Source organism: Squalius cephalus, assembly GCF_949319135.1.
Source record: "Squalius cephalus genome assembly, chromosome: 8".
In the NCBI taxonomy this organism is placed as follows: domain Eukaryota; kingdom Metazoa; phylum Chordata; class Actinopteri; order Cypriniformes; family Leuciscidae; genus Squalius; species Squalius cephalus.
In genome coordinates this window covers 5,329,123-5,355,015 of record NC_137129.1, presented here as the reverse complement: position 1 = coordinate 5,355,015, position 25,893 = coordinate 5,329,123, and the positions used below count along the sequence as shown (strand labels likewise).

The 25,893-nt window shown below is 36.9% G+C and overlaps 1 protein-coding gene across 1 annotated transcript; it reads left to right on the top strand.

Annotated features, from left to right (window-relative positions):
* The first annotated feature begins 932 nt into the window (after positions 1 to 932).
* LOC307163200 (immunoglobulin superfamily DCC subclass member 3) lies at positions 933 to 25,623 on the top strand. Its single transcript, XM_079879176.1, has 14 exons — positions 933 to 1,222; positions 7,942 to 8,253; positions 9,666 to 9,810; positions 9,888 to 10,018; positions 10,236 to 10,373; positions 11,214 to 11,372; positions 17,953 to 18,118; positions 18,940 to 19,190; positions 19,397 to 19,561; positions 20,112 to 20,300; positions 21,442 to 21,558; positions 21,642 to 21,768; positions 22,530 to 22,665; positions 23,622 to 25,623. The coding sequence occupies exons 1-14, from the start codon at positions 1,177 to 1,179 to the stop codon at positions 23,709 to 23,711; spliced, it is 2,172 nt and encodes a 723-aa protein (XP_079735302.1). The 5' UTR covers positions 933 to 1,176; the 3' UTR covers positions 23,712 to 25,623.
* The last annotated feature ends 270 nt before the right edge of the window (positions 25,624 to 25,893 follow it).

Sequence of the window (25,893 nt, the reverse complement as noted above, 5' to 3'; positions counted from 1 at the left end):
AGAGTTTGTTATGTGACTGAATAGTGTGCTTTCAGCGTCTCTCTTATAATTGGTGTTTCTCTCATGCACTGCCTATACTTTCTATCAATTAGTAGCCTATAATGAGAGAGGATGGTCCCCTGGGCAGGCAACTCACTTTACTTAGCATGCAGATCTATTCATTTACTGATTCATATGCTAATCACTGCTAATTGAATCAGTGTGTTGGGTGTTTTCCTGGGTTTAATGATTTCTTTGGATCTGACCGCACAGGGTGAGAATGGTTTACTCAAATAGTAAGGCTAAAAATGGAGGATAACAAAATAAGGAGGTTAGTTCACACTGCCACATAAAACACTGTCAAGTTTCTGTAATTCTGTTGAATACAATGAATTGGTTTTAATTGGTTACCTTAATAAATAATATAGTACTTTATATAAGATAAGCTATAATATAATATTTTAATAATGAATAATAGGCCTATTCATAGATAGATAGATAGATAGATAGATAGATAGATAGATAGATAGGCCTAGATAGATAGACAGACAGACAGACAGATAGATAGATAGATAGATAGATAGATAGATAGATAGATAGATAGATAGATAGATAGATAGACAGACAGACAGACAGACAGACAGACAGATAGATAGATAGATAGATAGATAGATAGATAGATAGATAGATAGATAGATAGATGATATGCAACTGTGATCATCATGAGGAAAAGTTATGTTTTTTTTTTGTTTTTTTTTTATTGCAGATATATCAGTCATAACGCACCTCTCCAAAAACAGCAGCTCGTTTAATGATTGGCTCATCACAGAGCCACCTGTCACTGACGGTGAGCGCGCGTGTGTCAACGTCCGTGTAGTGACCGTGCGCGTGTCAGCAGCTTCAACAATCTCATGAATAATGAATGAGCTCGCGCTCACCGCTGAGCTGAAGCCGCTCGCGGGATATTCTCACAGTGGCCGTGGACGTGACCAGCAGCGCCCAGCTGGAGCGCCCTTAATGTGTGATAAAGTAACGATGATGTTATGCTAGGTTGACTCCGTTTAGGATTTTTATTCGGATACAAAGACATTTAGCACATTTTTTTTTTCTTGTTCACTTTTTCAACTCTTTTTAACCCCAAAGAAGTCGCCTACCTGTTTCCATTATTTGTGAAAGGATTTAACGTTACACAGGAAAATGAAGCCACGGATTTTACTGACCATCCTGACGTTTGTTGGTTCTTGTGAGTATAAACTTGTTTATTTTTCGCATTGTAAAGATATGGTAGCCTATGCTTTTTGGTCATTTTGTTTACTATTCACCTATGTGTGTGCACTTTGCTTTCCATGTGGGTTCTTTAAAAAATAAATAAAATAAAAATCTTAAAAGCATACTTTGACCAGGGAGATTTAAATATCATATTTTGAGTTCTGTATCAAAAGAATAGGCTAACTTGTTTTTCTGACTATACTACGACTAGCCTACAAACTGCAAACTGTCTGATTTCTCTTATTTGGATATATGTCCTCAGTAGACCGTTCAATTAATAAATGATGAAGCTAATTCAAATATTAGCCTACATTATTAATATTTATTAATAATTTACTTGCTTTGTTTTGCCTTTAGCTACATTAAACACTCTTGTTGTTGAGTTTCGTTATACTAATGCAGGACAATTGGTGCACAAAGCATCTTTTAAAAGTTCATAAAAGTAATTTCATCTGTTACTATCACCTTCTTCCAGCTCTATGCTGTTTTCTGTGTTAAATTAGTATTCACAGGGTGTTTCTCACCTATTAGGGAACATATGAACCTTTTAAATTTCAGTGTATTTGAACATATTAAAATTGTAATTTTGATGAATAGAGTATAATATAGCTTAGTATTTAGTTTAATGTGTTTAAAGCCATATACACTAAACATCAGAAGCCAATAGTTTGTATTCAACTAAGAGTTAATTTTATGGCCAGTCACTGTATCAAAAGTTTAATTGCTGGTTAAATTCAAACCCATAAAATAGAGTAGAAATGACAAGTCAAATGGATGGTGACAACGATTTTGCAATAATGTTAAAAAAACTTTTTCATATAGTGTTGAAGGAACATGAAAAAGAAAAGTTGAATTTTTTTTATCACAATGCAAAAAGGTTAATTTGTATGATCTGATTATCTTATTAATTTATTCTTTAAGTGAATCTTTCTTAAGTTAAGAAAACATAGTTATATATAAAATATATAATATATATAAAAATATAGGGTAGAGCAATCATATAAATCCTGCATCAAACCTTTTTTTCTTCTCAAATATTCAGGCTTTTATAAGAAACAAAAATCTGTTCAGCTGTAATATTAATATAGAGACTAAATGACTTGACTTAGGATCAAAACAGTTTATTTTCAAACCAGATGTTATTTCCATGAGGTTATGTGCGTTCTTTAGAATAAATCTCCTGTGGAATAATAAATAAACATAGTCGGAAAGTTGAACAGAAGGAGATTGGGAGTCTCATGGAGGAGGGGGGGAGAAACAGATGACCTTACAGACAGAGGAGCTGCGGTGACCTTGGGTCGTATTAACCTTTGGGGTCCCTCTCCTGGACAGCGGAGCGGTCCAAAGCGAGTGGAGCGAAGGAGACAAAAGTGGCCACCTCTCCCCACCCCCTTTGACCCCAACACCCTGATCTCCATAACACTGCTCCAGCCTTATGGGAAGCAGCGATACATTTAAAATCGCCTTAAAGCTGTTGGAGGTTTATGTGTGTGCATCCCTGAATAATCCTGCCACAGACTCCTCATCTTCCTAGACAACATAGGATATAGCTAATTCTGACAAGACACCCATCCAGCTAATCCACACACAGGGCACAGACTGCAGTGGGTGGCCGATGGCTCTATCACTGCTAAAGCAAATCATGGTCTGGACCTGATCTTCACAAAGTTTCTCCTATTAAACAGGAGTTTTAAATCCATACTCAAAATAACTCCCATCTCCAGTGGATCACCACAGAAGATGCGAGTGATCATATGTACTTGTTACCTTCAGGTTAGAGCCACTTCAGTCTGTACATTCATTGCTCTAATTGAAGCAATATCCACTTTCCTCATGGTAATGAAGCTGCCGTAATAAGCTGTAGTACAAAGTGCTGGCTAATCGAACACAAAATAAGGCCTTAAAACTAGTTTCGGTGGTTCAGTTAAAGAAAATCAGGGTTCAACAAGCCAAAGAGGAACTAACAGTGGCATTAAAACTCACATGTTGAAGCAAAGGGACATTTTAACCCTTGGTTGCTCCATTAAAAAGATTGGCTTAATGGAAGCCCTGGACCCCCTTCTGGTCCTTATCCCAATAATTAAAGACCTGAGGCCATAGTGATGGGGTGTCCTCCCCCTGCAATTGGAGCGTATTGCTTATTGATTTTACCCAAAGGTTTCATGTCTGAGAAAGACTTTTTCATAAAAGCTGTTGACCTACAGACACGATCTAATTAATAGAAAGACATATATTTGGTTGAGTACCATTATATGTATGAAAAATAGCATCTTCAGATACTTGTAGAGAGAAAAGTGGAGCACAAAAAAAAGCTAATTGGTTAATAAGGAGGGTGGAGTTCAACTTCAGGGGATTGTTTCCTCTTAAGTGGAAATGTAAGTGTGTTTGCATGACTTTGAACTTGGCATATGCCACCTAATGGCAATCAGTGTTTAAACAAAAGACAACTTTGTCTCAAATGACCAACACAAAGGAGTGTTTGTGCAGACAGCTTGTGGCTGTTGTAGTCAGGAAGAATTTAACTCCTATTATGGAGTCAAAAGAAGCCCACCGGAGCAGCGTGATCCCCCCTCTCCACCCAGCTCCTTTACAATTCCTCCCCCGAGTTATTCAGCCATTGTTTACGTTGGATCTCCTGCTGCTGCCATGGATATAATGGGAGAAAAAGAGAGCGAGAAGAATTTGTGAATGTTCATATGCATTAAGAATTTCTTTCAAAGGCATATATCACTTTTTCAAAGTGGCAGGCCAGTTTTAGTAATGCTAAAATCTTCTCTGGACAAAGCAGAGACTCAGCTATAGAAATGATAATGAGCATTAAAATATTAGAATATGAGAGTCTTGTAGCTCTGTAGTTTTCAGTTCTAAACAATTTATTTCCCTCAAATCTCTTTTTTTCTCCTCAGATTAGCTATAAAACAGACCTGTGCAGATTTATATATATATACCATTCAAAAGTTTAGGTTCAGTAAGACTTAAAAAATATATATATATACTTAATTGCATTAAATTGATCAAAAACAAAGACCTTTGCAATGTTACAAAAAAGTTTTGCTTCAAATAAATGAATGTCCTATTCATCATCATAAAATTGGGGGGGGGGGGGGAGTACCAAAGTTCGGCTGCTGCTGAAGAAAATACAGGTTTACCATCCCAGGAATAATTACATTTTAAAATATATTACAATAGAAAACAGTTATGTTAAATTGTAGTAATATTTGACAATATTACTGTATTTTTCATCAAGTAAATGCAGCCTTAGTTTTAATACAGGACATTTTCATTCATACACACTATTATATTATATTATATTATATGCATAGTAAGGTAAAGTGATGGTGAGAGTGTTACAGATCTTTGCCTCATTGACCCTTCAGAGACTCTGATTAGAAACGAAGGACATTAGAATAATGTCTGGCCTCCAACAATAGTTTGTGAAGTTCAGGTCCAACCTTAGTCTGGGGACAATGGCCCGAATTGGGGGCTGGGACTGTGTGTGTGACTGGACACAGGCTGTGTGCCTTAGGCCCCGCGTTGTTCATCCACCCTTCACCAACTCTCTCATGACCCTTTAGGGACCGAGGTCACAGCTCAAGGGGTGGGGATGGGTGGGGGTCTCCTGCTGCTCAGCTCATCATCTACAATCCCCCCAAAACCCCATTTCTATCCACCTCTCATCTGAATTATCTGAATTATCCCCAGACTTGAGCTCTTAATCACACTTCTGTCCGGGTCTCATGCAGGTTGTAGAGGGCTATAAGACTTTATGATCTACATATGCACCATCTTCACCATTGTGGAGAGCTTAGAATAGTGTGGTGTAATGACAAACTTCTCTAATGAAAAGATGCATAGATAGTGGGCATAAACATAAAACCTCTTTCTTACAAAAATGGTATATTAATGGTTTATTGTTTTCTAAGATGGTTAGTGTTTAAGATCAAGTCCATTTATATCCCTGCTATCTCATTTCCTTTTTGTAATTGGATGTATCAAGCAAAAAATGTACATTATATTTTGTGCACCAGTACCTTTATTGCTTAGGCCCGTGTGTTATACTCTATATCTCTGAATCCAGCTTGTGTGACATAACCCCCCTTTCCCCTGGGACCTCTGAATTTCATTAACACTTCGGGTGCAGTAAGCCAGGGAAGGGTCAGATGTAAGCTAGCCCTCATAAAACTGAAAAAGGAAGAGACAGTCTCGTCCCATCCACATCTGCTCAGTGTGCGAGTTAACTGGGAGCAAAAGGAGCATCCCAGATATTCCCTTCAGTGGAAGACTAGTTTATAGCTCTATATATTTATGGACTCCATTATTGATATTATCCAAGGTATGACTCCACGAGACGCTTGAGCTTATATGGTCATGTTGTCATTGTTAATGTCAGATTTTGCAGCAGTGCTTTTCTAAAGTAAACACTCTTATAGTTCTGGACCAAACTGATCATTATTTTCATTCTATACTAAAAAAAAAATCTAAAACCTAAATCTAAAATTAGTCATTTTAAAAGCTAAAAGTGAATTTAGTCACCGCAGCATTATAATGTACATTATGAAAAAAATATTTGCTAAAGATAAATTTCACAGTGTTATTACATTGTTAGTGTTTTTAAAGATTTACTAAGTACGCATTAGGTGATGGTGAAGGTAATCTAAAGGTAAAAATGCGCAATTAAATATCCAATATTAGCACACCAATATCTATATATGTAAAATATTTGTATATCCCTATAAGCATAACACTTATTTTTTTACAGTTCTAAATGACATACATAAATCTAAATATGTTAAATAATAAGCAGCTAGATGCACTTAAAAGAGATAGTTCACCCCAAAATGAAAATTATGTCATTATTTGTGATATTCCAAACCTGTGTGACTTTATTTCTTCTGTACACACATATTTTAAGGAACTGTTTTTATCCATACAATGAAAGCCAATGGGGTCCAAAAACACACTGAGACTTTAATATATATATAAAAAAAATATTATTATTGGCTGATCTATCCCTATAACTAAGACTCTTAGTCTCTTTTGACATTCATGGTATGGCTGTCATGATCAAGTGCAGGTGGCGTTCGAGGAACCCAGTGGTCAGAAATTTGTATATTTTAGTGCATATTGAATGGGGGGGGGGGGGGGTAGGTTATAATATCCACCTACCAGATGCTGAAGGAAGGTACTTCACATCTCATCTAATGCAAGTTCAAGAGCAGACTTGTGCTGTTTAACATAACAGATGCTGGAGACACCGGCCATCTCCAGAGGTCACATTAAAGGTTGCTTTAGGTCTGGAGTTCTCCATATAAAAAGCACAGAAGATGTGTGGAATGGCCATGTAGCGAGTTGACAATGAGAGAGGACTGGGGTGAGCCAGTGGCATGGGAAAGTCACCCTGGAATCAGACTGAAAGGAAAATGTGACCGCTGGGGGGTTTGGGATGGTGGGGGTTTGTATAAGTGGGGGGCAGATGGTCCAGACTGAGAGAGGTGCAGAAGGCTCCTGGTGGTTACCGAGAGTTGTTTTTTTGGGTGTCGTCACAGGCCTATTGTCATCAGGGTGGGTTTATTCAAAAGAGATTCCTCTAACTTGACCCCATAACTCACCCTAATTCTCCATCCCTTCTACTCTGGCTTTGTCGCAGCTCTCTATGCTTCACTGGCTACATTGCGTTTGTCTCTATTGTGATGACCAGGTTTGGTTTGATGATACTGAGTAAATAGGCACAAATGCAGTTTTTTTGGATTTCAGAGCTTTCACTTTCAAGGCATTTTTCCTTTTAGTTTGAGTCTTGAAGTGACAAAGATCACAGACAATATGCAACAAACACGCATATCATAAACTCATAGCTAAAAATGATGCTAACTTTAATGTCTATGGAAGTCAAGTCACATTTATTTCTATCGTGCTTTATGCAATAAATATTGTTTCAAAAGCAGCTTCACAGTAATAAACAAGAAATCAACCGTATTAATGTTGCAGATGTACAAATATTAATACAATTTAAGCTCCAAAGCAGCTCTAAAAAAACAATAGTGCCATTATACAGTTCAGTGTTGATTATACACTGTGAAAAATTATATTATCAATAAGTTATGACAACATATGTTTTTACATTGCTTTAACTCATCAAAATAAGTTAAACAAGCAATTTTCAACTTTTTTTTATAAGTTAATTCAACTAATTTTTTTAAGTCAGTTTAATGTAATTTAACTTGAAATGACTTAAACGTCCAAGTTAATTGAACTTAAAAAATTTAAGGCAGCAACATTTTTTTACAGTGTACATTTATTTCAATAACAGTGTGAATGTTGCATTGTTCATTAGTTATGAAGCAAACTACAGAAGGTAATAGTGTCAATATTCAGCTCAGATCAGTTCAGTTCATGTTGCAGATTTCATCAATTATGAAACAGCTTTGATTCAACTATAAAGCAGCTTTACAGAAGACAATGTCATTATCCAGCTCAGTTTTGATCTTATTCATTAGTGTCAGTGCAGTCAAATTGATAATATTGCTGAATATTACGTGCCTTTTAAACCTGTCACCATTCTTCTTGTATATCATCGTTTAATACACATAACTATATTATAATCTAATTTCTGAGCATTTATTTTACATGCAATCTTTACCTTTTTTTTGTTTCATTTGTGTTCTGACCCATCTTCCATCCCTCTCTCACTGTCAGGTTTGTGTGATGGATCTGAGCTGGCTTTCCTTACGCAGCCCAGTGACGTGATCGCGGTGCGGGACAGGCCGTTGATGCTGGACTGCAGGGTGGAAGGCGAGGGTCCCATCACGGTGACGTGGCATAAGAACGGAGCGCCGCTGCTTCCGGGAGTTGGCAGCCGGGCGAAGATCCTATCCAACGGCACGCTCCTGATCCGCAGCTTCCAGAAGAGACGGGATGGAGATACGACCGATGCTGGAGAGTATTACTGCGCGGCACAGAACCACTACGGCATGCTGGTCAGCCGCAAGGCCCGTGTGCAGCTCGCATGTGAGTGACTGAGGCTAGCTAGTGAAATAATTCACTATGATATGAAATCGTATGCTTTGCCTATACTTTTAATTGTTTATGTGAGAAATACAGTGACATAGGGGCAGCACCAATGTCCACTTACTCCTTGTCTCTGCTTTTACTCGATCCTTTCCCATCTTCCTCTGGCTCTCCCTTTGGTCCTATAAAAGCAGTAGGGTGGGTGATAATCCTGTAGAATTATAGTTGTCACTACATGCTTCCCCAGAAGGTACGACGTTACCATGGCAATGAACTCTCATTGGGAGGCCCTTCTTCTAACACCCCTACCTATTGATTATATGAATGACCAGGCTATTTAGACCACAATGCTCTTGGCCCCTCATCCTACATCCTCAATGAAAATCAACATTTTAGATGCCAATATCAAGTTATCATGGTAACTTCACATATGTGAATGTAAGAATCATTTTTTACAGTATTTGTACTTACAGTGTACTTACCAAGAAAGTAGGTTAAAGGGTAGGTTCTGGACTAGTACCAAGTTATTATAATTACTACAATACGTATATAGTATGTACATGCGAAACGGGACTGTAAATTAAAATGCTATACCAGAATAATTGTTATACCACAAAATAATCTTTTAATAAATAAATTTGTTTATCTTTTTAGTTACTTTAGGAAATATCTAGAAAATAATCAAATGTTAAATACAAATATCTTAAAAACAGGATACATTTACTTGACACGCAAAATCATGAAGAGAATATACCCTGAAACCTCACAGTTTTGTTACATTTATGCTTAATATATAATAAAATTATGTAAATATATATATATATATATATATATATGATTAAATGTATATTTCTGTAAATGTTTTTAAGGAAGTCTCTTATGCTTGCCCATGCGGCATCTATTTGATCAAAAATAGAGTAAAAACAAATATTGTGAAGTATTATTCACAATAATACTTCCATAGCATAATTGCCTAAGTCATTTTTTGGCCAAATTGTGATATCTGCCTAACTTTACTGTCCTTAGGCAATTATGCTGAGGCTAACGATATTTAAAAAATGTAATTTATTCCTGTGATGCAAAGCCGAATTTGAGCATTATTACTCCAGTTTTCTCTTCAGTGTCACATGATCCTTCAGAAATCATTCTAATATGCTGATTTGCTGCTCAAGAAACATTTCTGATTATTGTTATCAATGTTATATTATTATAATGTTAATGTTATATGTTAAGTTGTGCTGCTTAATATTTTTGTGTAAATTTTGATACACGTTTATCAGGAATCTTTCGATGAATAGAACGTTCAAAAGAATATACAGCAGAACATATCTCACTCAACTGATATTACTTATTATTTATATTTATTATATGGATTATTATTACGTATCTCACTCATTTTCTTCATCCCACAGCTCTCCCTAAATTTCATACTCACCCAGAGTCCATGTCAGTAGATGAGGGAGGTGTTGCACGTTTCCAGTGTCAGGTCAATGGCATTCCTGAGGCCAACATCACTTGGGAGAAGGACCGTGTTGTGCTTGGAACCTCTGATGACAGGTAACATGGTCCCAGCAAACAGTCTTTCTTTATTTTGTTCCTCACAATTGCTCATTCGTGTTACTCTTTCTCCACAGGTACACACTTCTCCCAATGGGTATTCTGCAGATTACAGGAGTTAGGAAATCAGACGCTGGCGTCTACCGCTGTGTCGCCACCAATATCGCCAACACCCGCTACAGCCATGAAGCCTATCTGAACGTAACCGGTCAGTAGTCAACCTTGATCTGACAAACACCCCAGATTGCATGTACATAACCTTAACCTTAAACTCTGTTCATTTAGTAAATAAGGCCTAAATTATGTTTGTATTGAACATTTGGTTTGATAAAGGACACAACCAAGAACTTTGATTACCTCATATGTCATGATGTCAAATGTCATCCTAATATTATCATCTCTTTATTTGTTCTTCTACGCTATAGGAGGTGTCCCTCGCACCTATAAGGAACCGTTCATCCTCTCCGGCCCACAGAACCTCACCATTACCGTCCATCAGACCGCCATCCTGGAGTGTATCGCCACCGGAAACCCTCGCCCGATTGTGTCTTGGAGTAGACTTGGTAGGAATCCTCATGCTTGAACTGTCCTAGAATAACTGGGTGTGTTCACATTTGGCAGGTTTGGTTCGATTAAAACGAACCTTAGTGCGATTGCTCTGTTAGTGCGGTTCATTTGAATAAGTGTGAACGCTGTCATCCGGACCCTGGTGACTCCAAATAAGCGGGCTGAGACCCCTGAAAAGGTTGGTCTCTGTCCTCTTCCAGTCGAACTCTTCAGTTCGACTGAAATGTGAACGCAACACGAACCAAAGACATGTAAACAAACCCAAAACAGGACAAGATGTGACCCTAAAAAGGACAGAATGCTCATCACAGTCCCGATGCTGTCCATTACAGTTCAGTTCATTTAGTCCAGCACAGCATTGTTTTGGATGTTCAAAAAGTTCCGTCGCAAAATATACGGTTTTGTTTTGTAGATTTAGACAATGTGAACGCTAAGCGAACCAGGGCTAAATGTATCTTTTTCTCTTTTGGTCCAGACCAAAAGAACCAAGAGAAATGAACTACAAGTGTGAACGCACTTAGGTTCATTAGGTTTTTTTTTTTTTTTTTTTTTTTTTTTTGCACAAGTTAAAAGAAAATACAACACCAAGGACATACTGATGCATATGTGCCGGAGAAGGCAAAAAGCCAGTATGGCTTATCTAAAGCCTCCACCAAAGAAAGATAAAAAATAACCAAAGAATGCAAACACAATAATACTGGTGATAAGACAACAAGCATTTCTCAGTAAAATGAAAATACAATGAAAAATATAGAATCAACCAAATGCAAAACTAGTTCTGTTCTCCTCGTAATTAATTTCCTTCCTTATCTAATTTCATGATCCATTTCCATCAGATGGCCGATCGATCGGAGTGGAGGGCATACAGGTGCTGGGCACGGGGAACCTGATGATCTCAGATGTCTCCCTTCAGCATTCTGGAGTCTATGTGTGTGCTGCCAACCGGCCCGGCACCAGGATGAGGCGTACCGCTCTGGGCAGGCTGGTCGTGCAAGGTAACCTTACTGGATTTCTAAAAGAAATCCAAATATATTATTTTGTGACAAATATTACTCATCTTCCACTCAGGCTTAAAAACCTTTTTATTATTTCTCTTCATTTTGGCATTTTTTATGTCAGATTAAAGATCATTTACAGTGCCTACTGTTTAAACGTTTAAGGTTGGTAAAATGTTTTTGAAAGTCTATTCTGCTAACTATAAGTAACTCTGAAACTACATGTCAACTAACTCTCATTAGAGTATTAGTTGACTGATAGGTTAGGGTTTGGGTTAGTAGAATAAGTAGTTGTTTAAAGTGGACCATGGAAAAAAAAGTATTACCTTACAATTGTTTTCTATTTTAATATATTTTAATATGTCATTTATTCACGTGATTACAAAGTCGTCAGTGTCACATGATCCTTCAGAAATCATTCTAATATGATGATTTTGGCAAACAATTCTTATTATTATCAATGTTGAAAATAGTTGTGCTGCTTCAAATCAATGTGCAAATTGTGATGAATAGAAAGTTCAAAAGAACAGGGTTGATTTGAAATCTTTTGTAACATTATAGATGTCTATACTGTCACGTTTGATCAATTTAATGCATCCTTGATAATAATTTATTATAAAACGGTAGTGTATTAAATCACAGAAGTATGTTTTAGCGTCAGTATTTCATAAATGGTCCAGACTCATAAGGGAAGTAATAGCTGACCCCATACCGCTTAATCCTGATTTGTTGTGACACAAGTTCACAAAGCACCACTATTACAGTCATTTTATTATTTGCACACTTCACTGAGCACAACATAGCAAGCATGTGATCTTTTGTGTGTGTATAATGAAAGTTTGAAGTATTTGCTGAGTGCTATGATGACCAGGCGTCAAGCAGAATTGGTTTTGAACATGACCCCTGTAAGCGGACTGGTCAGCACAGCAGGAGAAGCCAATATTCAGGCACTCCCTTCTCTCTGCCCTTTTTGTTATGTTTTCTCACTCACTCTGTACTGGGTCTGATGGAGTGGGACTCTGACTACCATTATGGTAATTACGTTCCTGCTGGTGCTGTCCAGCTGGGCTTGAGAGGAATAGCTTGTGTAATGAAGTCAGCTGTTAGGAGATATCCCCCCTTCAGCATCCCAATGACAAAGCTCATCCATCACCCTGCTACTGTCCGTACATTCAACCTGATCATATATCCCTGAGGTATATATATGCTCCTCTTATTGGCTATCTTCAAAGTAGCTGCACACTGGGGGTCTTTAGGATTAAACAACATGAGAACAAATGGGTAAATCATCCATGAGAGAGTCAAGTACAAAAGTCATATTTAATACCACACAGTCAGTAGCTGTGAAGATCTATGCTTCTTATTCATCTGAACATAAGCATAATAATGTCTTTTAACATCTTAGATGGCCAGGAGACAGAAAAACATAATCAAAGCACTGAATATCTGTGCTTGAGATAATGTAGATTATCCTCTTGTACTCTTGTCCTTATGCATCTGTTCATTTGTTAAATTGTTGTTGGAATTGCACCCAGGTGTGCTTTCTCTATCCGTGACCCAAATGTCCAGCTTAAGCCTGATCAATCAATATTCACCCCTATCAGTCTTTTACAACAGAATTGGCAGTGAAGCCATTTGGGGGAGGTAATGTTGAATGTATTGATTCATTTATTGATCCACTTTTTGTGTAAGATGGCAACAAAGAGATTAGGTTAGGTTATTTTCGCCAAAATGGAAACCAAAATCCTTCCCAACACATCCTGAAAAAAAAAAGCCTCGTGAAGTAAGTTAGATCAGTGATGCAAATTGAAATTTAGAGTAACGAGAAAGAGAAATGAAATTCCATGTCAAGGAATTGCTCAAAAATGCTTCAATTTGTTCAACCATCAATACGGTTCAATTTGTTACCATTAACACAACTGACAATGAACAACAACTTGTAAAATGTATTAACACTGTTAATTATTCAGTTAATGTATTATGAATTCATATTTTAACTTGATGAACAAGTTTAGAAATTCAATAGAAGAAGCAGAAAGAGGATTATGGATGTTTTAGTCCTGTTGTGTGAACACATTTGATAACTTCTGTCCGTCTCTCTGCCTGTCACAAGGTAAAATCAGCACATCCTACTCAAGTTCAGGTCTATTTATGAAAGGTTGTTGTCCTCCAGACTCTCAGCTCATTGTGGAAGTGAAGTCTGCACTTTCACACACCCGTGAAGGTTGAGACAGATGCTGAGCCAGGATGTGGACAATAGAGAACAAAAGGGTAGATAGACAGGCAAAGAGCAGTTTTCCTAGTGTGTGTGTGTGTGTGTGTGTGTGTTGGGAGGGGTGAGGTATCCCCTCTCACCTCTGGCCTCTCATTTCTCACCTTTGACATTGGCCTAGGAAGCTCTTATTGGAGAGCCAGCGGAGGGGGCGGAGTCTCCTCTGACGGACAGGTGATGAAGCAGTGAGGGCGGGGCAAGCAGAACGGATGGTCCTCAAATGAGGACGGACGATGGTCCTTCTTGACCCTCCCCCACTGTTTCCATAGCATTATGAGGGCAGTTGTTCTCGTCCCAGCTGGTGGTCAGGCAGCGGGTGACGAAGTTCATGATAGTATCGAGGGAACCCCTTCCATTGTCTTCACCCTGGGTTATTTTTAATATGACAAAATGAAAGGGTGTTGGCTAGTTCAGCTGAAGGGTTTTTTAAGTTAAAGTTAACCTGAAAATGTATGCCATACACATCATAGCAAGTGCAAAAATAGCCATTCATATTGAACATGGAGCTAGTCATTACATCGTGGCTTGAAATCCAGTGATTGCTCTCAAGAATTAGTTCATTTTGTTATGCGTATGAAAGTATTACACATCAAAAGACAGACATTTTGTTCAACAATATTAATTGATTGCATAAGTCACACAACAGAATGAAATGAATGAGGAGGAATATCTGATCAGATTCAAGGTCAGGATCTGAGAACCTGCTAAAAGAACAACTGATCAATACATGAGATGGATTGGCCACTGATGCTGTCGGTTGGCCCTGGTTGTAAAGACGCAGCTGGTTAGTTGTTAGAGGGAAAGACAGACCCCCAAAAGCTGATGCTGTTGTTTAATTGTACTCTGATTGCTTCCTCTTTACAGGCAAGGGAAATTGCATGTCATCAAATTATAAATCCATCTGAATCAGTCAAAATATCGACATGTGCATGTGTTTTATGTGTGGGTGAGCTCGATAGCTGACTTTTATTGTTCGTTTACATGTAATTAAGAAGTTTGATACTAATTCGTCTTTTTAAGATGCCATATAAATGCTTTAGCCTGACGGAAATAGAACAAGAGCGGTTTTCATTATTCCTTATTCACGTGTTATAATGTGAAAACCTTTTGCTAAAAGAATAAGTTTCACAGCTAAACATGTTTATAATAACATGGTGCATGGTAGCTTTGATTTCCCATCATTTTTGGAAATCAGGGCTAATAATAAGTCTCAACTGCTCAAAGTTACAATAGTGTAATTATACACTACCAGTCAAAAGTTTGAAGTCACTTTTTTTACATAAAAAAAAAAAATCAGTAAAAACAGTAATATTGCGTAAAATTATTACAATTTAAAATTTACAATTTTCTGGATAAAATCATATTTTTTATTATTATGAAAAAAAGTTTTTGCTGCTTAATATTTTTGTGGAAACTGTGATACGCTGCAATTCAAAAGTTTAGGGTAAGTACGATTTAAAAAAAAAAAGAAGACATTAATACTTTTATTCAGCAAGGATGCATTAAATTGATCAAAAGTATCACGGTTTTCACAAAAATATTAAGCATCAAAAACTGTTTTCAACATTGATAATTGAGCAGCAAATCATCATATTAGAATGATTTCTGAAGGATCATGTGACACTGAAGACTGGAGTAATGATGCTGAAAATCCAGCTTTGCATCACAGGAATAAATCACATTTTAAAATAGAAAAAAGTTATTTTTTAAATTGTAATGTAATAATCTTTATTCCAAAATGTTGTCCAGTTGTGTATATGAGCCGGACAGATGCAGCATGTATCGGATCCCTCTCAAGGCCTTTATTTAGTCCGTCCTCAGTTTAAAACATTTCTATTCAAGGATGTCTATTCATCAGCAGTTCTACTCAGGTTCAAGTGTGAAGTGCTTCTTGGGAGAGAGGAGAACCACAATGACGTGGCTGATGAATGACACCCCCTCCTCACGCACACACACACACACACACACCGCTGTTCATTCAGATTGCGTCTGGAGGTCTGAAGTGACCTCTGTCCTATTGTGCCCTGCTATAGTTTCATTAAACACACCCCTCCAGCCCCTCCCACCTCTCACTTTGACCCTAATGTCTAAGCAGAACCAATGAAGTGTTTTTAAAGGCTGCATTTTTCATTTCAGGCCTACGAGGACCCATATGATGAATTTTATGTTTTTATAGTGGTGCTTGAAGTCTTGTTATGGTATTCTAACATCATTTTTTTTGCATTTTTTTGTACCTGTTTAAAAAATATAAATATATATATATATATATATATATATTCTTTTTTTAAATAAAAAAAAAAAAAAAATATATATATACTATACATATTTTTTAAATATATATTTAAGTATATATAAATATATACTATCATTTAAACATCAAATAAAATAAAAAACTACTAAATACTAATAATGATAAATAAATCAATTAAATAAAAAGGAGGGAGAGTTATATAAAAAAGTAATTAATCTAATTTGTATTTCTTTTGTTTTATATTATTTTCTTTTTTTAGAGGTGCCCATATCTTTTCAAAAGTATACTTTTGCTCTTGATTTATTTATCTTATCAGTTTAAGTGAATTTACTTTCCTTATCAATTGATTCTGAAGTAGATTTCAAAAGAAATCTTTTCATTTTTAATTCGGTTTTTGATATTATTCAGGGCACAATGATGAAAAACAACAATCAGCTGTGAAACCCAATTAAACATCTTCTGTGCGGCTCATATTGATCTGCCAAATCTATATTTTTGTCCAACGGTTTTAAAAATGTTGACCTCTTTTGAAGGGGGAGCTTCGCTGTTTTAAAGATCGGTGCCTGATTAATAGCTCTCTATTGAAATAGGGTTCCCTTTGACCTATGACCCTCCACACCTCCACAGACCACTTCGGACCCTCTTCCCAGGGAGAAGGGGTTCGGTCTGGGGGTGTTTGGTTGTGGTGGGTGTCAGTAGATCAATGAGATGCATAGTCCTGGGGTCTGGAGAGCTCTACATATATGCATGGCCATTGTGCGGACACTGAAGAGGTGTCAAGCGGAACGATGAACTCGCATCTGGAAGACAGAGAGCAGAAAAACTAGAGTTTAAGTTCAAGATCTGATTTTTGAATTGAGTGCATTTTATAAGAGCCATATACTGGTAAAATATGAATGTCTTACAATTTGAAATTAGCTTTGTCTCTGTATCATACTGTGTGCACTGTGTAATATTTTCACATTCATAACTGAAATTTAATTTTTATTTTAGATCAAAACAGACGCATTTTAAAGCTATTCATATCATTGTCTTGATTTTGATTTAATTACATTGTAACACTTTACGATAAGGTTCATTTGTTAACATTAGTTAATTGTATTCATTAACATGAACTAAGAGTGGAAAAATACTTTTACAGCATTTATTAATCTTAATGTTAATTTCAACATTTATTAATACTTTTTGTATGTGTTAATTTTATTTAATGGATCTGAATAACGAACTAACAATGAACAGTTTTATTTTTATTAACTAACATTATCAATGATTAATAAATACTGAATTATAATATGTTTATAATAATGATAATACTTTAGTTAATTAATGCATTAACTAAAGTTAACTAATGGGCCTTATTGGAAAGTGTTACTAATTACATTATTAAATAAATAAATAAATGTCTTTGTATTGAGATAGGCTACTATTATAGTTTTAATTTTTATATTTTATTTTTCTTTAAGTTTTAGCAATTTTGTTGTGTTTTTGGAATGTTTATTAGGTTTCTTTTTTAAATATGTCTATATAGTTTTCAGTCATTTTTATTTCAGTTTAGTTTTAGCTATTTTAGTACATCAAGTTTAGTGCAAATGAGAAATGTTTTCTTGGCAGCTAGCGGACATAAAATAAGTTTAAGTTTTTTAATATTTTATTTCAGTTAACATTTATTTTATTTCAAGTAATGGCTTTAGTTTTATTGGGTAACACTTTACAATAAGGTATCATTTGTTAACATTAGTTAATGTATTCACTAACAAGAACTAACAATGAGCAATACATTAGTTATTGTGTTTGTTAATCTTTTTTAACGTTAGTTAATAAAAACACGTTGTTCATTGTTTGTTCATGTTACAGTGCATTAACTAATGTTAACAAATTTGATTTTAATAATGTATTAGTAAATGTTGAAATTAACAAAGATTAATAAATGCTGTAGATGTGCAGTTCATTATTAGTTTATGTTAACTAATGTTAACTAATGAAACCTTATTGTAAGGTGTCACTGTTTTAGCTCTAGTTAACTTTTATAATAACCCTGTTCCCTGTCTTTCTCACAGCTCCTCCAGAGTTCCTGCAGTGGCCGCAGTCTGTGTCCAAGACAGCAGGGGGCAGTGCAGTGTTCACTTGTGTGGCTCAGGGTGTTCCCGAACCTCATATCATCTGGCTGAAGAACGGAAAGATACTCACGCCTGGTGACAATGTCAAACTCACCAACAATAACAGGTACACACAGTGCGGAGACTCACAAATTGCAACAGGAATACAAAAAATTACACTTAGCCATAAAACCTTCAGAAATACACATGCCTATATACTATAAACACACAAATTACACACACAAAAAAACGTTTTTTATTTATATGTTTAGGTGCCTATTTAGATTTTTGTAGTTTTTAATTTATTGTTGTTTTTGTTTATCTAATTTTATTTTCTCTTTAACTGTTTTCTATTTTTTTTTAGTAAGAACATATAAAAACAATATTTTAGCTGCTTTATGGACCATTTTCACAGACTGCGATGAGTAATCAACATTGCAAATCGAGTAAATATTTCTAGTATTTTCATGTTTAAAAAAAATAATGCTATATTTTGCGTTATATTACTTTGGCATTAAATGACTGCTGCGATGGTGTTTCTAATACAAACATCAAATATGACATATTTCTCTCTTCTGACCAACATAATAAATCTCTCTATTTTTTCCCTCTTTTGATAAGTCTTGGATTTTTTTCTTTTGCTACTGGAGCAAATGGGAATACAAAAATGTTATATCTGCAGTCATCTCCCATTCACTACTATAGAAGTTTACCGAAGCACGACGACTTAAGCTTCTGAGAACCCCAGAAATATAAAAAGGGTCCATTTACCTTTGAAAATATCTGGTGTCATTACCAACTTCTGTCCACTAGATGTCAGTGTTCACCTGTTTTATATTCTCTCATCCAAATCGTAGCGTGCAATATCTGTAAATGTTAACAAGGTCACAACATCTTACATTAACTTCACAGTATAGATTATTGTAAAATTATTTTGAATGTTTTTAGCACCCTGGCCGTGACTCGCATCACATCAGAGGACGAGGCCATATACCAGTGCATCGCTGAGAACTCTGCCGGCACTAACCAGGCCAGCGCTCGTCTGGCTGTTTCCCTGGCCAAAGAGCTGCCCGATTCCCCTCAGGACCTGAAAGCCACGGCTCTGTCTAAAACCACCCTGCAGCTCTCCTGGACACAGCCGCCGGCTGAAATCACAGACGGGATCATCGGATACGTGCTGCACATCCGCAAGTATGGCGGTAAGTGCTTCTGGCGCTCATTTTGAAGTGCATTCAACTTCATCAAGTTGGCGAAGGAAGTTTAAATGGACATACCCTCGACCCCTCGATTTTGAGGCAGATCCATAAACCACAATGCAACACGATTGTGCCGTCACAGCAGATCGAGCTTAAATTACCCCCACTCCTTACAACCTACGGCTAATGCACGACACTTTTGTTTTCAGAGCCTGAGAGTAAAGAACTACAGGAGGCAGTGAGTAAGACAACATTTCAGCATGACCTCACAAACCTTGAACCTGCGACCACCTACTCCATCTACCTGAAGGCCTACTCTCCTCTGGGTGCCAGTGAACGCTCCAGTGCTGTCGTGTCCACAACACTAGGGGGCGGTATGTAGCTACACACTGTCCACTGTTTGGTTCATGTTTTGCTTAGGTCACTACAATTTCAAACTCTTCCTCCATCTCCCTGCTGTCTCTTCTCTGAGCCACGTCAGCTGTCCACACATATGTCCTTTCCCTGTTTTGACACAGATGTTCGAGCATGGCCTCTTTTTTGCCCACCCGCCTTATGTTTTTTTGCTTCAACAGAATTAACTTTGACTGTGTTCCTTATTCCTCTGTGCTTTTTTTTTAATTTAATTTTTTTTTTTTATTAATTTTATTGAACCACACAACAACAAGATACATACTCTAGCAGAGGAACAAAAAAACAATACAAACGATTACAATAAGGGGCATATTTATAAAAAAAAATAACAAAAAATAAAAAGGGAGCTATAAAATAACCTGAACAACAACCTATAGAAACAAAGGAGCAGTACAACACTCAAAACAGTAAAAATTCTGTTATGTCACAAAGTATTTTTTTGGCTGACTTGTACATTTTTATTCCTCGGAGCTGATTATAATGGTTTTTCTTTCTCTATCTTCCATCTAGTGCCCAGTCCACCTACATTTTTCACCAAAGCAATAAACAGCACAGCAGTGCAGGTGCTATGGGAGCTGCCCAGTAAGCCTGGGAAAACGGAGGGTTTCCGCCTGTCATACCGCAGGGTTCCTCATGGAGAGATCCTGGGGCCGATTCAGTTGCAATACCATGTTAACGCTCACATCTTCTCTCATCTCGGTGAGGGATAACAGTTTCTGTTTGTGCAAACTATATTGATGCTACAATAGATGCAATATATATTTGCAGACGCCGTACGGTTTGCTGTTTTCTTATCAAATGCAATTAAATTCATGAATTTTAAATATATGAGGTTTTCAGAGGTTTTCAGAGGTTTTCAGAGCAGAAAATTTGAGAATTTTTTTATTACAAAGCATGTTTTAAGGCTTTCAGAGTAAACCTTAAAACTGTTTTGCAATTATATTTAGTGTGAAAAGTGCGATTAAAAAAAAGTGAAAGTGTTTCAGTTTTATATAACATTACTCTGATAGTGGGGAGAAAAAGATACAATTTTATTATAAATAAAATAGTTTATTTTACATTATTATTGTTTTAATAATAACTAAAAAATGTACAATAAAAACAAAAACAAAAGGCAATTATTTAATTTAGCAAAAAACAACAACATGTCTTTATAATACACTTTGTGTAATTTTTTTTAATAACTGAAAATGTATATTTATATATACCTTTATATTTTTTGGACAAATGTGGATCACCACTTTTTTTGGTTGTTTGGCATCAAAAAGTAAAATAATAATACAAAATAAACCTGTTTTAAGTGTATAAATAGGACTACTTTTCAAGTCAAGAGCTTTATTGTCATCTGTACTTTAGTACAATGTACGATTCTTATTTTGTTACACCTTCCTGTAGAATTTTCCCACATAATCAGCACAAAAAAGCCATCAGAATCCATCAACCCCTGCTTTTTTTGACGTTTTATACTGAAAACTCTCTCGCTTCACTATTCAGTCTAAATTACCTGTTTCAGCACTTCTGAAGAAGCCATTATGTTTGTACAGTGATAGTTGAAATGTTCTGAAGTATATAGTGCTAGAGAACAAACACTCCTCTAAGAATATATCCTAGTACTATTATGTGAGTTTCAGGAAAATTGAGATGATGAAAGCAAGATCGGACATCACGTACAAAGGTTTTTTTACACCAGACCTCAATCCTCATCAATAGCTCTACGGTGACTGCAAAGTCAACAAAACCAGCTCAATGTATATGTGTTAGACCTAGACACGAATGCATGTGTATCTTTGATTGATTTGCAGCGTGTGCGATACTGACCGATTTCATTTTTTCCCCATAGACCCCGGCGCTGTGTATGAAGTCAAACTGGTGGCCTACAACGGCAATGGAGAGAGTGACTGTTCGAAGAAGCTCGTGTCACTGGCTGAGGACGGAACTAGTGCTAAAACCAGAGCCGGTAAAGCAGCATTTGCTTTGGCACATCTCAGTTTGTTCATTATTTTTAAGTGCACTGTATAATGATCATGTTCTGTGGTTCAGGAGAGGAAACTCACTGTAACTGCAGGGGTGTGGAGAGCTCGGTCAGCAGTATTGTGATTGGCATCCACATCGGCATGGCCTGCATCATTTTCTGCGTGCTCTTCCTCATGTTCGGATACCGGCGCAGGTAATGGAGCTTTTGGTTAGATGATGTCATGAAACTACATGCACAAATTTGACAAATATTTTCTTATTAATTCACTTCACAAATGTAAAATATAATAATATTAAAATAAGCATAATAAATACATACCACTATAATTCTAATATTAATTATATCTATCTATCTATCTGTCTTTAAATATATGTATAAAGAGAGAGAGAGAGAGAGAGAGAGAGAGAGAGAGAGAGAGAGAGAGTGAGTGTGTGTGTGTGTGTGTGTGTGTGTGTGTGTGTGTGTGTGTGTTTTAATGACTACAATTTCCATTCAAATATAAGAAAAATATTTTATATATTTTTAACTATTTTAAATATGAGGGAAGAACAAAACACTAAACTTGGTTAAGGTATTTATCTAACAAAATTATTTGGCAAACTAAAGCTACAGGTTTTATATTACTATGCAAAAAAGCATAGAAAAACAAAAAGCTCACGGGAAAAGGCATGCATTGACTACAGCATAATCAGTTATTAAAATTCCGTTGGTTCTTTCTTGTTTTTGCATGTGTTCATAATTTATTAATTAAATTTACTAACACAAATAAAACTATTGACTCCAAGCACAACTAGCAATATGCTTACAAAATCTTTAACACTTTTTTAATAATATTCGAATAAAGGATGAAGATGTCATTTTTTTCTTGGCCAGACATCACTTTTGGCCACTTCTGTTGTTTAATAAATAACTGATATAAATACATTAATAAATGAGTTTAAATTTTGTCTCAGTTTCCTCTGTAGGAAAGGGACTCAGGACAGCTGGTCTGTGCCACAGGGCGAAGATGGAGGACACCATCCTCAAAGCAATGGCATCCCAAAAGAGGGAGTAACACGGCCTGCTCAAGGCATTGAATTAGTTCCTCCGGTAAGACTGTCATCTGTGGTCTAGCGTCTCACTGCATTATAACTGAGAATACGCTGTCTTTAGCAGATTGTCTATTTTTGCAGATTGTCTATATTTACAGCGTGTGACTCACCAGTTTCATCAGCAGGAAGGTTGTTTTACTGCCAAAATACATTTACACCTTTTCTTGAGTTTATATCATCAGTAGAAATACTTAGCTTTAGCATCTCCCGGTTTACACCTGGTATTAAGATGCGTTTTGATCGAATGGATCACAAGTGGATGGCACTAAATACAGGAGTAAACGGGGTCTAAAACGTTTTGAGCTTGTCCACTTTCAACCACTTCCAGATGTAGTTGAAAACGCATTCGACCGGATTGCTTTCGTAGTGTAAACGCTCATGTGGTTGAATGTGACACAGACACAAACGACCACCTACTCTCCGCCTAATGACCTAATGCGTAAACTAAGCTAAACTTTAGCTAAAGGCTAAAGCCAGACGGGATTTAAACATTTTTGGCTGAAGACCCAAGTTTGGTTTGAAGATGAAAAACGCACCAAGAACAATATTCTCTCACCATTCCTGATTTCTAACACACACTCACAGTGTTCGGCTGGTCTTGCGGCTGTCAGAGCAGAAACTAAAGCTGATGCTCTCCGTAATGTTTATCCGTCGTCATCAAAAGATTTGAAAAAACCCATACATTTACCCGCCCTTAGACCCTCCCCTTGAGAAATCAGGACAGAAGTGTTTGAAAGTGGGCATAAGAGACGGATTAAAACACCAGGTGTAAACGTTAATGTGTCTCCCTCGTCTACTTGTGATCCGATCCACCAAATCGCATCTTAATTGCAAGTGTAAACAGGGTCTCAGTGAGTGCACTGCAATGGAAATCTCCCATTGAAACTTGTGCTCTGATTGTCAGGGTTTCGTAAGAAGGTAGCACATCATACTAAAAGCTTTTCTCTTTTTCAGGTTCCTAATATAGATCGCCAGACCCAATGCCAGGTTCTTATTGAGCAGCACTCGTCCAGTCTGCCAGGCACAGGCACAGGCACAGGCTAGCACTGCCTCCGTGATCTCGCTCTTTGTGGTTCCTCTGCCTAGCCTGCCCACCAAAGTCCCCTTTAATCCATATTTATCATGCCCTGGCCGTCACCTAAACTGCTGCTACTGTTGAAGGGTGTAAAGTATCTACAAAAATGCTTAGAGTTTTGCTACTGTAATTGAGTTTAAGTTAGCCTGTCCCATTTATTTCTTTGCTACCTCCCTAAAGAACCAAAGCTTCACTGCTTTAAGATCTGTGTCCGCACAAGAACACCAAATAATAGCCTTGGGAGATACTGTACACTGTTTTTAAGTTGCAAATAGTTTTACGGCACTCTTTCTGAGCATAAATACACAATGGAAGCAAAACAAAACAAACAATGATACCAAAACCACTTTGTATTTTATTACCAAAGGACTTTCTGCTAAAACCAAAACTTCCCTTTGCAATGCGTCCTGTGGTAATAAAATAAAGATGAACATAAGATTTAACGAACTACATGATTTACAAAACAAGCTATATTCTCAGTTCAAATGATTACAGGGAACAGAGGTTTGTTCCATTTGTTAGCCTTAGCTCGGATATATACCAAGATTAATAACGTGGCCTTGCTTTTGCCTTCGCTTGTGGTTGTGTGAGTTCAAATAAATTGATTGTTATATGTTTCACCGTACATGCCTCGAGGCAGGCTACCCCAGAGGAACCATAAAGGTGATGGATTCTTATTCCTATCCTTTATAATACCCACCAAAAGCTGTATACCTCCAAAGATAGCTACCTCAGAATGTTATTTTGGGCTAACTTTAGTCCCTGCTGATAAAGCATGCCTACCTCAGCCAAAAAATGTCCAGATACCCGCTACTCTTCCCACTGCCAGTGCCTGTGCCATCTGCCTCCAGAACCTGCATTCAGGTGCCCATCTGGTCGACTGCCATGGAGAGTGTGACCTTAGCCGCTCTAAATATTGCCTTAGCAGACAAAAGCTGTCTGGGAACCCCTCCCTACCTCATCATCGTCCACAACCATTGCTTCAAAAACACCTTTGATACGATTCTTTCCACGTCCATGCATCGTACGCTTTGGATATGATGATTTGGATGCTGTCAAGCCATTCCGAAGGATTCCTCTCTGATGCTGCTAAACTCCAAAGAAAATGATGAAAGAGCAGGAAGAGAGGGGGATTCGTTTTGTTTTTGCATGGAAAGTATGGACCCTTGGGATATTTTTGGGCCTTTCCATGTGGATACCCGTTAAAACCAAAAGCTTAGGCTACTTTTGCTTTCCCCATCAAGGAATATGCGATGGCATCGAGAGGATGTTTATCCAAAGTGATTCTTTTCAGCCAAACCAACTGGTCTTTTCTCCAGATGCCAAATCGGTTGCCATGGGAGCTTGAAGGAGCTGCGAGATGATGGTTGATTTTGGGTTTACTGAGAAACCGCCGCATTCTCTCTTCCCCAAACAAACAGGCATGGCAGCAGATTATCCAAAAATGTTTTTGATATGAAAACCAAGCTTTATGATATCCAAAGATGTACAATTTTTTAAGGTTTTCATTTGTCTTTGTACCCATGTCCTACGCCATTGTGTTGACGGTTTTGCAGTTCATGTTAAAAGGGGAACTTGCAATAAAATTCACTTAGTTAATGACGAACCTATTCACAGAAATATCTGCAACAACACTCTTAAAAACAAAGCGATGCCATAGAAGAACCATTTTTGGTTCCTCAAAGAACCTTTCAGAGAAGAGTTCCTAAAAGAACCATTATTTTCTTAGCATGAAGAACATTTTAATAATCTAGAGAACCTTTTCCTACTATAAAGAACCTTTAGTGGAATGGGAAAGTTCCATGGAATGTTAAGGTTCTTCACCGAGGCTAATAAAGAACCTTTATTTTTAAGAGTGAATAATAAGCTTTAATAGCCAAATTCCACACGTTCCCTCTTTTGACATTGAACTGTCAGATTTTTGTTTGAAAACCTTTTAACATTGAAATAATAACCAAATGAAAATGGGATATATTTTCAAGGAGATTTTATATGTTGATATAAGAAAAGGAACGTTTGTGTCCTCTTTATGATAATAGAGTTGAACTTGCCAAATAAGTAGAATAATAATGCCAAATACCTCTTTCATATTTAACATTTGTAACCTTTATATTTTGTAACACTTCACAAGCACAGGAACACACACGAGTG